This window comes from Nesoenas mayeri (assembly GCF_963082525.1).
Source record: "Nesoenas mayeri genome assembly, chromosome: 1".
Classification (NCBI taxonomy): Eukaryota; Metazoa; Chordata; class Aves; order Columbiformes; family Columbidae; genus Nesoenas; species Nesoenas mayeri.
The window spans coordinates 112,387,361-112,403,189 of NC_137541.1; the positions used below are offsets into that span (position 1 = coordinate 112,387,361).

A 15,829-nucleotide genomic window follows, 5' to 3' on the forward strand; every position below is an offset into this window, starting at 1 on the left:
AAATATATTTAATCTAGCCTGTATAAAATTAAAGGAAAAAAGCACCCTAACAGAAGTCCTTGAATATTTTCTTTTGCTGCATCTCCAAGAACGCTTTGTGAATATATCTCATTTTATTGACATCACAGTGTTCAGATGTGGTTTGCACTCGAAGATCAGATCTTTTAAAAGTGGCAAAACAAGAAAGTCAGCATGCTTTGATGTGATTATCAAAGGAAACCATACATTTAATAAAATGGTGCACCTGGCATGCCCACAATAATTTCGAAGGTTGGCATGATAGAGTCACACACTAGATTCTTCAAAGGTAAAACAATACATGAGCATTTATTTCTTAAGGATTAGCATTTTTCATATTCTTCTTCAGGTTTAATGTCCTAGCATCATAATGTTCATTGGGCTGACTCACAAAATGAGAAGAACTACGTCTGAGAATAGTTCATTTTTCGAAGTGTTTCTATTCTTGCCACTAAGGAACAGACTGTATCTCCACTTCTACGGGCCTTCTATTTTGTATACATCTTTAGAGTGATCCTCAGTAGACAACTCTGCTCTGTTTTTCATCAAGTTTGCAGGAAAGTACATATACACACACATATTTAAACTCCTGCAATTTTAAAACAAAAATAAAAAGTAAGAGTGGAAAGCAGCACCTACTGCAGGTGGGATTTAAGGATTTTTGGCTACGTGTAAGAGCCCTGAAACCCAGAACTGTGCTCTATTTCTACTGGTGCCAAATCACAGAAAAAGAATTTTGTAATCAGTTAGGTTTTTGTTTTGTTTGTTTGTTTGTTTTGTTTTGTTTTTTTCATCTAATTAAACTGAGTTCACACGCGACATTGAAACTATAGAACACAGAAATACAACTATGGCGTCTCCAAGCAAAAATATTTGTAAGAACAAAGACTGCTAACAAAATTCCTTAAATACTTCTCCTTAGATACAAGTATGAAGAATGTGCTAAAGTAATCAGTGTAAGCACCACTGCATGTCTCTGAAAACATCCATTCTCAGAAAATCTACACGAGTGTAACCTTGAGAGATAACCTGACTTCAGTGCATAATTATAATTCCACACTGTTAAGTCCAAGATGAGTCTAGAATTACTCAGTGGTAGGAATCATGGTAATACAGATAAAACAGGAAGCACAGTTGTGCACTTTCAGCCATAAAAACCTGTTACAAATAACACTTGTGCACTGTTAGCTAGAGAAACCTGTAATTCCAAAAATGTTAGTTCCTTACCTCAGTTCTGCACTGACTATAAATACCTTTCACTGCGTATCACCCCGGTTTCTTTACACTACCTTTCCACAATGAGTGTGGCAGGAGCACTGTGTCATGAAAATGTTTGTATTTCTGATCACCAAAATTCATAGCCACTTTCATTATCTTAAAAGAATTTTCACTTACAGTTTATTTTTCTTTCCTTTTGTCTCCTTTCATTTTTTTTTTTTAATATACTCGGAAATTCAGTCTATTCACTAGTGGAATTCACCCACACTTATAAGTCTAAAAGTAAACATGCTCAAAAATATCAAGGTTCATCTTAGTTCCAGAAAGCATGTGAGCACAAATCCAAACTTGAGATAAATCAACATTCAGACATTTGCAACTGTGTCAGAAATTTAACCCTGTAATTAACCACCGAATAGTGCATGCTAAAATATTTTAACAACCTCACAAACTGTAGTGCCCAATAAAGTGCTTGCTTTGGCAACTGATTGGCCTACCCAGAAAACTACAAGCAAATTACTTAGCTATCAGGTTGCAACAAGCTGAAGAGGAAATGTAACTGCAGTGACAGGTAGAATATCTACAACAGTTGAGAGAATTAAAATGTTACAACATGCACATCACTAATGTATAACTGATGAGAGACTTCTGAACATAACCAAAAGCCAGGGAAAAATGAAGCTAAATGTTTATTGTGATGATCTCATTTAAAGGCAACAGCCCCTCAGGGTTCAAGATTCGACTTAAAAAAAAACATTAGCAGCTCCAGCTCTGGAGTGATTATTCCACCCGAACTCTCACTATCCCCAATGCACGACAATCCTGTTCCTTTGGCGTGGAGATATAAAGCTCTGGCTAACACAGGACATGGCTCCAGTAACAAGCACAGTGAAAATACCCAGCTAAAGAGTATAAAGACAATAAATATGTAGGGGATGTTAGCTTTGTTTCTGATCCGCTGCTCTGTTTGACAGGGGGCAGACCTCCAGGCCACCCAGCGCTTTGGTTTCATTAGTAACGTGCAAACAGGTGGCAGCAGAATAGCCTTCAGGTGAGAGGTTTCCATGCACCAGGTAGAGCTGGAGGGGGGATATTTTTCTGCTTCTGAAAGTTGCTAATAAACTTGTGCGTCGGTCACGAAGTCTTCCCGGCAGCGGGTGAGGCACAGGGACATACTTACAGCAGAGAGCTTTCTGCAGCCTGCGGAGTTTCATGGCAGTTCTGTACGCCGAGAACCTGACGTTGTTCAGGTCAGCTGTAGGGGGAAATATTAAAATAAACGATCAGCTTTACACCTTGGAAATAACCAGACTCACAAATATGCTTTTAATTTGAACTAGAAGTTTATTGGTTAAAAAAAGGGGGGGGAGTGAGGGGGGAGGTATATTTGAAACTCCACTGAGCAAAAGCCGGCAAATCTTGCTAATCAATCATCTAAAATAAAACCTTCCTTTCGCTGAAAGACACTGAACTCAAGAGTACGTAAAAGGACACCACCAGTGAGTACAGCAGTGTTGCCTGACAACCCCACAGCCTTTCACACCACAGGCACCGAGAGAGAGATAAGAACCTGAAACTCCTTGTCTGCCTGACGCACCAGCCAGGCCGTGGGCAGGCAGCTCCCAGGAAAAAACAAGTGACTCTCAGATACTGCTGAAAAATAAATTAAAAACCCCACAAACAAACTGAAAAACAATGAAACTTCTGTGCTTTCCACTCAAGCAGACCCCAGTCATGCCCTGAGCTGTAAAGCCTTCCTGGGCAGAAGCCAGTTCACCCAGCCAGGTGAGTTCCCAGGTTCCCACCTCCAAAACTCTGGGAAGCAGCCAGGCTGTGGCAGCACAGAGAGGAACAGCACCCACCTAAGAAGACACAGTGGGGTGTGATTTTTGCTAGAGCCTTCTTGTGCGCTTAACAAAATAAGGACATTTGCACAAGTCCCCATGGATCACAAAAACCTCCCGCGACACTGCAGGGACGAGGTGGACCACACCAAGCCAGTCACACCACACTAGAGCTTCTATGAGCCTCTCTGTTCTTGAGAGGCTCAGTACCAGCTACTTGAATGATATTCAGCACCAAATTCTGATTAAATCCACAGCAAGGCACAGCACAGTCTAAGAAGTGAACACTAGACAAAACTGAAAAGCAAGGAGGGGTTGTCTTGGAGCAAATTTGCCCAGGAAACTGTGTTTGCATCTTCTGTGAAACCAGACTGAGGCAGATGCACTTATTCTAATCTTGTCCCTAGCTTTTGCTGAGGGTGGCCCCTGGCAAACACCATTTGCAACAAGAATGAAGATAAAATTCACTGAATGTGACATTGAAACTACTGTGGCTGAATTCCTGCCACCAGTACCAGCACACCGGCTAACTCACAATTTACAACTACATTTGGCTTGTCAATCCTACCATGCAGACACACCACTGTTTGCATTATTCAAAAACAAACTCAGGGATATAGAAGACATGAGGAAGAAATATTTTACAATGAGGGTAGTAAAATACTGGCACAGGTTTCCCAGAGAGGTGGTAGATGCCCCATCCCCGAAGACATTCCAGGCCAGGCTGGACAGGGCTTTGAGCAACCTGATCTAGTTGAAGTTGTCCCTGCTCATTGCAGGGGGATTCAACTAGATGACCTTTGGAGGTCCCTTCCAACCCAAACCATGCTATGATTCTAAGTGAGCACCCAACTCTGGCAAAGGGCTTTTGTTTATGCGAGTACATTTCAGATAACAAAGCTGTGTGCAGCTGCAAGCTGGCACCTTCATCAAAGGGAACCGAGGCGAGTCATCAAGGTTACTGTTTTGGGGGCAAGTCCACAAACCGATGCTGTTTCGCCAGTGGCATTGCCAGCTCTTCCCACAGATGCTACAGGGTGGCAGCACCAGGAACAGGGGAGTGGCAGATGAACACTCTTGTGTGCTACCACACAGACACCCTCACTGCTGGAAAACCAGACTGCTTGCTGGCATGGCTGTGGCCCCATCACCCACCCAACTAATTCGTGGGCACAGACACTCCTGGGCATTTGAGTGGTCTGTTGGTATCTTGCAATTTAGGCTATCTTGAGTAGTCCAGGGACCATTCCCAACAGATCTGTTGGTATCTTGTAATTTAGGTGTTTTGTAGCACAGAAATAAACTGTTTGTGCCAGACAGTTTCAGTACTCAGCAACACCACTGAATGCATTTAATTTACTGATTAAACCTGTGGGGCCTAAGCAGCTAACAATGGGAAAGTATTTGGAAAATGTAAACTACTAAGTAAACACAAAAAGAACATTGAAAAATATATACTGGCTCAGAATAAATATACATTTAACCCGATAAGCTGCCTGTAAGCCTGGTAGAATATTATGTGAAGAATATGATGAAAAACAGGGCAAATACAGAACAGTTCCTTGCTGGCATATGCACTGAGGTGCTATAAAGCTGTTTGCAATGCCGTAGCTTGGGTATAGCTATCCCAACATCATTTACAATGCTGTACAGGGATAGGTAGCAGAGGGAATATAGTCTCAAATACATTAATTTTAATTAAGCTGTTCTGAATGAGCAATTTGAGGTTTAATAATCCAGTAGTTTTGTATAACGTAATAAAACCTGTGGAACATTTCTAAAACACATCTTAGAGCAGAAGGGAAAGTTTCAGCTTTGTATATAATTTCTTTTTCTTTGCACAGTTCCATACACCTTTTTAATGGGCAGTTCTCCTGTGTATTGTTCCTGCCAGTTCCCTCTCTCACAATCATCCTGACAGGTCCAGAAGCCTTAATGTAGCGTGGAATACAGTGAGTAATTTAAATAAAGTGACTTAATACGTCTTGAAGTAAAATTAATAAAGCAGTCTCAAACACATTGTGACTTCAGTTACACTTTGTACCCTTGTTGTAAATTTGTGCTTGTATTCTGGAAAATAATATATACCAGATTATGGCTAGCATTTGATAAAATGAAGAAGTCTTCCCTAATTTTTCCCTGAGTATTCTGAAGAAAAACTTCTCTATTTATTATTTGTATTTTAAGAAATTATTAGTAAATTTATTTGCATATTTCAGTCCTTGATCAGGGCACAAAGTACAATTCATGAAGACACTTAATCCTGAAAGTGCTGCAGTTTACATCTATTTTCCTACATAAGGAATACACACAGATTTTATTATCAACCTTAATGATATTGCTGCCAAGAAGCACCTGCTGCAAATGATCAACAAGCAATGTCAGAAGCTACTTTTGGAGCCCTCATCTCAGATTTTGGTAAAGTAGCAGCAATGTCATCTTTTGGCTCTGCATGCTGAAGCCAAGCACAGCCGTCGCACACCCCCACTCCCACCTGCCTTGCTGTTATCAGCATTAGCCCATGGTCACTTATTGTCTCCATGTCAACTGCTCATCTCCCATCTTCGTTATGCTATCACCTCCACACTCCTGAAGGACATCTCTCTTACTACATGCTGACAGTCATGTAAGGTCACTGAATGTTAATGATTTAGCTTTTCCCCTTCACACAAAGGTTTGTCAGGCATTGCAACAGGCTGCCCAGGGAAGTGGTTGAGTCACCAACCTTGGAGGTGTTTAAAAGATGTGTAGATGTGGTACCTCAGGATATGGTGTAGCGGTGGACTTCACAGTGCTAGGTTAAGAGTTGGACTTCATGATCTTAAAGGTCTTTTCCAACCAAAACAATTCCATAATCACAGAATCACCGATGTTCGGAGTTGGAAGGGATCTTGAAAGATCGTCTAGTCCAATCCCCCTGCTGGAGCAGGAACACCTAGATGAGGCTACACAGGAATGTGTCCAGGCGGGTTTTGAATGTCTCCAGAGAAGGAGACTCCACAACCCCCCTGGGCAGCCTGTTCCAGTGCTCTGTCACCCTCACTGAGAAGAAGTTTCTTCTCAAATTTAAGTGGAACCTCCTGTGTTCCAGCTTGAACCCATTACCCCTTGTCCTATCATTGGTTGTCACCGAGAAGAGCCTGGCTCCATCCTCTTGACACTCACCCTTCACATATTTATTAACATTAATAAGGTTACCCCTCAGTCTCCTCCAAACTAAAGAGAACCAGCTCCCTCAGCCTTTCTTCATAAGGGAGATGCTCCACTCCCTTAATCATCTTTGTTGCCCTGCGCTGGACCCTCTCCAGCAGTTCCCTGTCCTTGAACTGAGGGGCCCAGAACTGGACACAATATTCCAGATGCAGTCTCACCAGGGCAGAGTAGAGGGGAAGGAGGACCTCTCTCGACCTACTAACCACCCCCCTTCTAATACACCTCAGGAATGATTCGACGATTACCCTATAAAACTGTAGATGGTGTCCTTCCTCCCCCAGAGCTACGGCTGGAACAAATGTGTTGCTCTATGGAGCAACAAGGGAAGCCCAGGCCTCTCCTAATCGGGTTCAAAATACTTCCCTTGCTGCTACATGACCCCATTTAAATGAAATGCAGAACACAAGACAGGCAGGGAATGAGACTTGGTCACTGGGCTCAGGAGTGTCTGGAGGCAACATCACCGCCACGAGCAAGGGAGGAGACTGAGTGAGGCAGCATAAGGCACGACTGCCAGGAATGTGTGGAAGAGGGAGGCTGCAGTAGCAGCAACCTTCCCCCAGCCTCTGGAAACACCAATAGTTCCTCCTTCCCTCTGTGTTGTTTTCTTTTTTTCCTGGGTCCTGATGTAAAAAAGAAAAAAATCCGATGCTTTCTCCACTCACAACCAGCCCACTAAAAGAGTCAGGGCCCACTAAACCTCAACTCCAAAGCTTTTATCATCTCTGAGCAGGCTGGAGAGCTTGGTATATCATGCAAGCTTTCCTCCAGCCTTTCCTCCCACTCCTGAAAATTACATACCACCTCATCATCTGAATGAGGTGGTCAGAGGGCTGCAAAGCCCTTTGAGTGTATAAGACTTCCGCAGTTTGTTTAACATTTAACACTCTCAGTCCTTGTTCAGAAGGAAACTTTCAAGCTTTGATCAAAAAGTATAAATGCTCAAGAGCATAATCTGTCCATGGTCTGAAACACTGATGTAGTGGAAGAGGTCACCTGGCTCTTGGAAATGAACAGACTGAGGAAAAGAGGACACGGGAATATTTGGTGACACTTATAGTTACATCCCAGGGCAAAGAGAAATCATGGTTCTCCCACCACTCAGCCATGAATGACCACTCCATTCAAGGGAGTATAAATGCTTCTATGGGAGAACATTTAAAATCACATTACAGAAGACCCATACGACATGGAAGACGCTTCTCCTGCAGCTAAAGCACCAGCGCCTCTCAGAAATTCAGAAATCTCCTTTCGCCGCTTTCTTCTTTTCATTCTAGACATGAAAAGTGCCTTCCTTTGCTTCAAGGCAACTAATGTGGTAGGGAAAACATTGTCTAGTAAAGTGATCTCCTCCATGTCAATCATGTGTCTACAACATATGAATATGCTCATGTTCATATTCTTATGTTCATTCATATTAATATTAATAACATTGAACAAGAACTAGTGCTCTTATTACACATTCATCATTAATGAAGACGACTCCAGACTGCTTATGGGAACAGCTCATATCAGAAATATTATGGAAAGATGATCAGATAATTAAATCCTAACCTTTTCTGCATAATTCTGCATACTGAGAGAAATCGCAAGACGTAAAGGCTATGCTCTTCCTCAAAAGAGCTAAGACAGCCTCATCAACACATTTTCTACACTATTGTAGAAACAGCTGTAATTATACATAGCAGATCATTTTGAGAGTGGACAATGAGGTAAAAAAACAAACAAACAACAAACCACTCATTTGAGAAGTGGTCAGTAACTTGTATCAAAAATTCAAATTACCTGCTGGAATGTCCCACTGAGTACTGATATAATATGAACAAATATGATTATGTAGATTTTTTTTTTTTTAAATCTTCCCATGCTAAATTCTGGATTTTACATTGGGATATGAATATTATTTTTTGTGGAAAAATAATTCCTCCTATTCTTGAGCCTTACTGCACAAAATCAGCTGGTAAGAAACTAAAAGTAATTAAAAAAAAAAGAACAGTAAGTTTTAAAAAGAACATATTTAACAAGAGGTTTAACATTCAGCATGGAGGGACATTTGTTTTTATTCTTAAGTAGTCTCATCTGTGATCCAGAAAACAGGTTTTAAGTAATATGTTATAATTGAACTGCTTTCCGTGGTGGTTCTTGAAACAAACTAACCACTCTACAGTTGCTCCAGCTGCTAAGAAGACTGAATGACTGGGATGTTTCATCTGATAATGTACTGTCCTCTACAACAGACTAATCTCACTGACTGTTCTAAAGCTCTGGGATGGGCCACGCTACCTCCTGTCAAAGGTTGTTCATATAATTTATCTTACACACATACAATGTAATCTGAAGGCATCTCAGGAAGTCCTTTCTACCTACAAGCCATCTTGTTTGTAATTATTACTATTTATTTTTAATTAAGGAGGACAAACCATAGTAATTTCACTTGATTTAATGGACATTAATTGTCTCAGTGCCCAGACACCATCAAACTGAAAAGCACAGCCTGCAACCTTTGGGTGATAAGTATCTCAAGAGTAAAATTTTGCAAGTTAACAACTAGTATCTTTCAAATCAATTAGACCTCATCTGGTCAAATCTTTATCTTCATTTGATAAGATCTCCTGAGCTTGTTTTGGGGTTTTGTTTTGATTAGTGTTTTTTGTTTGGTTGATTGGTTTTGGTGTTTTGTTTTGTTTTTTGTGTGTGTGTGTGTATTTTTTTCTACTCACATATATTTGCAAGGAAAAAAAAATGTGAACCTACAGTGATACACCTTAAAACATTAAAGTCTTACTCAACCATACCTTATGACATGCTCATATAGCTGTTCATAAATACACTGCCTGCAGCAGATAGATTATTTTGGGAATTACATGTCACTGTTGTCTCTGACACTGCCTAGCTAACCAAGGTTAAAAACTGTTTACTGTACAGCCCTGAACAGACCATAATTCTACTACCAGCCACCAAGCTTTCATATTTCATCAGGCATTAACGGCACTCTGACTCTTCAAGAAGCTTCATCTCACACCGGTTCAATACAGCTGTGATTTCCTGACCAGCTGATAAGAATGCTGTGTTTCTTCCTGCTGCCCAAAACCATATATAAATCTTCTAATGATGCCCTACTGTGACATATATCGCCTCTTTAGGAATTGTAATTTAAAAATGCAAATGAGACAAATGCACAAAGAAATTAATCAAGTAACACTGCTTAATATCAGTTGACTATCAGCCATTGACTCTTTTATTGTAACAGTAATTAATGCTATCATCTACATTGCTCTGAGAATAACTAACAGTAAACAGTGTTATTATACACACAGACATGCAGCTTAACCACTCTCCATGAAACAATACGGTATGCTGTACTAGACCTGTCCTGCTGAGTAAAAAACCTGACAGTGCCTCTGCAAATTAGTAGATGGGAGGTACCCAGGGCACCAAAATGCTACTGATTGCATCTAGACCAAATGGATGAAACACAGCATGTGCCAGCATCCAAACAACTGAAACAATTGACATGACCTTTGGGAATTTAGTTTTAGCACGTAATGGCTTTTCTCCAAGCGTGAAAACCCACAAGTGTAAGAAAGGACATGATGTACACCTGGCTTATTCCCCATTATAGGGTTGGGATGTGAATGGAGTTTGCAGTCAGAAAGGTCAGAAACCCTTCACGTATGCTAGGTAAGAAATAGTCATAATGGAAAATCCTTAGGTAAACAAATAGCAAACAAGCATTTAAAAATACTAATGAATGGTGTCTGTTTGCAAACCATGAGTGTAATATTCTTGAGCAAAATGTTCCCATACTGGTCACCTACTCCATAACACAACATTACTCTATAATATCCTCTGTCACTGCTAATATGCCTATAATTTCATTTCCAAGGGATGCAAGGTTAACTTCTACCACCTAACTTCTACTTCTCTACCATAATTACAAGTATCATCTGTTAGGTGTATGCCTACACAGGATGCAAGAACATGCTCTTACAAGGATGACCTACTCTATGTCTGACTAACCAAGGTTGGCAGAACTCAACCAATCCTATTTTATGAAATGAGCAGCTTTATTATTCAGATTGAAGTTAGCTCAAAAAGGACATCAGTGAACAGGAGATCTTTAAAGAAAGACCATATGTATCATCTCGCCAGGTTTCAGTAGAAATCAGATGACTGATATGTGCAATAGGTACATATCAGTACAAACATGGAAATAAATTAGTCATATTTGAATAAAATCTCATATTCAATGCATGGTGCGGTAGTTTGTACTAAATAAAACTAAGGCAGAGAGGGGCAGTTTAGCCTCTTCAGGCAACATTTAAAAAGGACAAATCAAAACACACAAACCAGAAAGGATAAGATTTATCCACCTTGGTGATTCAGAGCTGGAAGCTCGCATTGCTGCACCAGAGCAGCCAGACACAAGATCAACATGGCAGCTGCTGCCAAAAGCCCACCTGAGTCTCAGAGGTACCTTTCAGTATTCTCCCACCTTGTGTTAAGCAACTGCAACTTTTCTTCCATGTACTTCACAGAGAACTTGCCCCAAATCCCTCCATACTAAATGGAAAGCTGTTAGCAGCGCACTGCAGTCCACAAAGGTGAGGGTGTTTTTAGCCCTCTTGTCTTGCCTTGGTGAATTTGGAGAGATGAAGAGATGCAGGCAGCAATATTTGTGACTGCACCTTGTCGCTGCAATCACTGTTTCCAGGGATACTAATGCACCTTGAGAAGACTCATAATGATGCCACATGGGAAGGCTGGAAGAGGGGGACATTAACACTGTGGCGTGGCAGACCAAGCTCTCCTGGGCCATCACGGCAAAGGTTAGAGTCATTTTCAGCTTAAAGGCAAAATACTGTCATTCTGAGCTAAGCTGTCTGCCATTAAATGTTCACTCTCAGAAGATAACCTGAAAAAACTTCAGCAATCCCAGACCACTTTGATTCCTGCTCTTTCCGTCTTCTCTCCTCACCCAAAGGTTCTTGAACTCCTCAGGATAATGAAATAACACAAATTCTCATTTCAGTGATGCCCTGGAGCCATCATGAAGGATGAGAAAATTTGTAAGTGGGCTGTAAAAGAACAGTGTAAAAAAGCAGATCTGCTGCAGGGGAACTGCTTTTGGAAAGCAAAGCAGCTGGAGCGGTTCTTGGTACTTTGAAGACTTTCAGAAGGAAGTCAGAAGAAAATGGGAGTGGTTCATAACGGTGTAAATACAAACCAGGGATGTCTGTCAGCCTCTGAACCTTTGAGACCTGCATATCACCGATTTTTACAACCTCTGCTATTGCAGCATGTATTTTTTTATGTTCTTACTTTATATAATTTCTTCTTAATTTATCCATACCAAGATCTACTAGATACATTAAATGATACAGTTTAGGTCACTGTTGCAATTACCTTTTGCTACTCTGACTTGACCATTAAACAACAATTATCTAATACTGATGACTTATCATGTAACTTTAAGTAGGCATAACTTTAAATGATGAGTGAAAATCGCCCAACTTGAGTCAGGAGCAGATGCTTCATTAAAACTGATAAAATGCTATATTGTTTAACTAATAAAGAAGAGCAGTCAAGAACAAGCATTTTAATATTTTAAAAATGAAAACTGGTTGTTCTTTTAAAAGAAGTTAAGCTTTTTTGATACACATATTAAATTTCAAATTAAGTATTTTACAGTTATTACCATTATTTTTATAAACAGCCATGTTTCGGTAAATGAGCTCTAAGATAATTTGAGAATACTTCCTTCATTGGCAAGTTATTTTGTAAGTTCTTTCTGCTTTCTCTGATGCAGTCCCTATCGAAGATGGGACACAGGAATTCCTGGATCAACAACCTGATCAGGTACAAAAGCATACATTGCATGTTCCTATCCTCTTTTATTAGTAACAAATAATGCTCCCAAGTAATTTAGCTTAATTCTTACAAACACCCAAACCTCTAAAGACAGAAAGCTGAGCCCGTTTGAAACTCTGAACTCAACTATTCTAGCAAAAAGTAATGCAGCAATTTGTAGGTGTGTAAATTGGACATGGGAAGAATAAAACTAATATTACTCCTTTTTTAGAAGTGTCTCTTGTGTCTCAAAGACACAGGCAGACGATGAACATTACCTTGTGCCAGGCTGCACCTCCTCCATTCACTTTAAAAAAATAAGCTTTCAGAAATTTGTAAGAATTTAAATCAGACATAAGGATCTCCTAGAAAATTATGATATACTGACATATATAGAGAGCTACATCACATAGCACAACTATTCCCTATGGGCTAAACGTAAGAGTCAGAAAATGGAAATGAAAACTCTTGACAGCACTGATGTGCTTGTCTCACTTTTTTACATCTACCTGGATTGCAGAATTCATGCTTTCTACCAGTCTTTTAAAATGCATACATACTAAGCTCTTTACTAACTTCCTCACATGAATGAGAAGCAAAATTTGAATCCTAATGTGGGGTAAAATAATGACTATGCAATACAAAATCAACTTTAATAGTATCTTCTCAGATAAAATATTACTGAACAGTCTGAAAAGACTTCAAACATCCCATTATTACCGTTTTGACCTGAGGCAAAGCCAAGCACTGAAAATACATCAAGGGTTCTGTTCAAGACTGAACGGGTTATGCTTGTATTATGCAATTTGTATGAGAGTTAGGCAATGATGAATACACCCAGTTCTAAAATAAAATAAATTGGTAGGTTATTCAGTGGCACTTTTATCAAAGCTTTACCCCATGTGGCAGTGCACTAAGAATCACCTTGTCTAATCTGTTTTGTACACATGTATGAACTTTTAAGTTTACTAATAAAAATACACATTATGCATCCTTTGCTAAAATTAGCATCATTTCCATATTGATGAGCATTTGGTCTCAACTCCAAAAGAAATAAAACTAGCCAGAAAGAAGACTGCCCTTTTGGACATTCCTTGCTCCTGAAAAGGAAAACAGCAGGATTTTATAAGAACAAGAAACAAAATCTGCCTAAACACGTTTCTTCTTCATGCAGTAAGAAATAAGAATATCTTAAACTCTTGACCTTTGGGTGATACTCATAGTGATAAAACTCAGTTATACTAAATGCAAACTGACTTCAGCAGTCACACATTATTTGAATCGGTGACCTGAACCCATCAGGACAATTTTCTCCTTTATACATAGTTACCTTTTCACTTCTTTATATTCAAGAGTACTTTAGCTGAACCAGGGAAATAACAGAAGAAACGCAGCTGCAAAAGGACTTTAGGTGTGACCAAACACAGTATCAGAAATATCATGAAATCTCTGGATCAAAGGCAGCTGTGAAGTCAGAGTGCAGTTCAATTAACAGGCAGCTGTTTGAAGATCTACCTGTATTAAATGAATGTCTGCATGTGCAATAACTATTTGTCCTGAATCCTTTAAAGCACTCACTTTAAAAGCAGAAATATGGAGGAGATGAGCAAGGCAATACTTTATAATTAAATATTAAGTCAATACTTGTCTGCTTTTGCATTTGGTTAGCCTGAACTTATACATCTTGTATTCCTTTTTAACGTACAGAGCAGTATTCTGGTTAATTTTTAAAGAAATTGCTGCCACAGTGCTAATACTATAAGGAAAACAAAAAAAATCTTCACATTGTCTCATTCCATTTTATCAAATCACTTTTCTAAAATATTTTTGGTATGCCTTAAGCTGCAGAACACTGTGGAGATACCTGAGTTAGCCTGCAATAGATTATGCTGGCATAATTAGACTGTTTCCAGCAGCTAAACTAGAGTTTAGCAGGAGATAATTCAAGCTATTTTTCACCATGGTAAATAAACCTGCACTGAGTGCTGGATTTGACTGCCCTAGTGCTCAGGCTGGCTTGTTTAAAGCTGGTTTATGTATGTATGCTGTACAGACATAACCTCCTTTATGAATGCAGCATATTCACTGATATTTCTTTTAGAGAAATAGCTTAATTTCTTTTATACCCTCTATTATTTATTAACAGAACTATTAAAAGCAAAGAGTTAGCTGTTAAATGGTCTGCCAAGCAGCCTATACTAGAGCATGGATTAACCTATTTTATCTTATAGATGTGCTTCTGTTAATAAAATCTAAAGCTGCTAAAAATTCAAAAAAAAAGCACACCACCAGATATGCACATCTGAAGTCATAATAAGCATGCAATTTGGGTATTCAGAATGACATCATGACAGCTGCCATGCCTTCTAAGTATTGAAAGTGCTTTAAAAATAAAGCAGTGGTAACGCAGTTTGGAAAATTGCTTCAATTGGCTTCCTACCATCCAAAAGTCAACATTAACAGCAGCTTGGTTTGAGTTTTTTTCATCTGGCTTTTGTAAAGTAGATCAGACAGTGAAAAGATTCAGCTTTTTTTTTTTTCATTTTCAGTCCCAGTCTTTCAGTGAGGGTTTGCAACAATGCACCCAAATTACTTCATAAACCCAGCACATATTTCAAACGTGCTGAAAAACTATTTTTTCCACTGTATGTCTGAAATGTGTTATTAACCCTTACAGATTTCCCTTGCAGAAAATTTTAACCTTAGTAAAAGCACTGCCTCTCACTTTCACTTAATTTTGTTTTACTATTTCTGGAAATCTTCGCCTTCACAATTCATTCAATTGAAAAACAAACCCCCAAAATCCACTAAAAGTGTCTTACCTAAAGACTGGTAAAGCTCGGTCATCTTGGGATGATCCCAGCAGGTCGTCTGCGTCTCATGGCTACAATATAAAACACGAAAGTTAGTATAGTAAAATTGGTGTCTCTGTCCCACAGTGAGTGACTCAGGCTGCTCTCTGCCTGCAGCTGGGGATGCTCAGGCAGGGGCTCCCAGCGGCGGTACCCATGTCTCTTCTCTCAATACGAGGTGTTAAATGGGAGGGCTTTATTTAGGCACGGGCTCAAGAAACAACATTAAGAGCAGCGCTAATATCAAAAAGACAGCAAGTATTCAGATATGCCACAGGGAACTGGCAAGCACACCGATCAATTCTTAAAAACTCACTGTTTTGTATGCATCACTCTCCAGTTCCTCCAAACTAGAGGACAGCCATTTAAAAGGGCTAAATTCTTAAAGCATTTACAGAAATTCTGACCAGATACTGATATTTGTGGTATTTTTGAACTACTGTACCCTGTGCTCTCTTTCCACACCTTCCTATGCAGTTGGTAAGAGCTGCCCAATGCAGCAGCTACAATTCTTCCTTTCGGTACAAACTTTGGCACTAAAATCCCCACACAACAGCCCACAGACAAACCAGCAGTTTCCACCACTTGTCAGGCCAATGAGTTGCACCCCCCATATCGATGGTCTGTTTTAGCAAAAACTGTTGCTGTTCCTCTTGTTCCCTGGGACTCTCAGGCCTTTTCCCTCACCCTCGGGGTCCCTGTGTGGTGCGAGGCGGCAGAGCTGTTGGGATGGCAGGGAAAAGCTAAAGTGGGGTTGGGAAACGCCGCAGTACGACTAGAATGCAAATTGGGCAGTCTCTGCATTGAGGCTAGCAGCTTTCAGCTTTGCAGCAC

At 39.9% G+C, this 15,829-nt stretch overlaps 1 protein-coding gene across 5 annotated transcripts in view; it reads right to left on the reverse strand.

Annotated features, from left to right (window-relative positions):
• Positions 1 to 15,829, reverse strand: part of DMD (dystrophin) — a gene marked incomplete at both ends in the record, with an annotated part of 1,256,016 nt that overhangs the window by 64,761 nt on the left and 1,175,426 nt on the right. For all 5 annotated transcript variants that reach the window (XM_080362523.1, XM_080362521.1, XM_080362520.1 and 2 more), the window contains 2 exons: positions 2,417 to 2,491; positions 14,966 to 15,027. In XM_080362523.1, the coding sequence (XP_080218649.1) occupies positions 2,417 to 2,491; positions 14,966 to 15,027 (137 nt within the window). The remainder of the gene's footprint in view (positions 1 to 2,416; positions 2,492 to 14,965; positions 15,028 to 15,829) is intronic.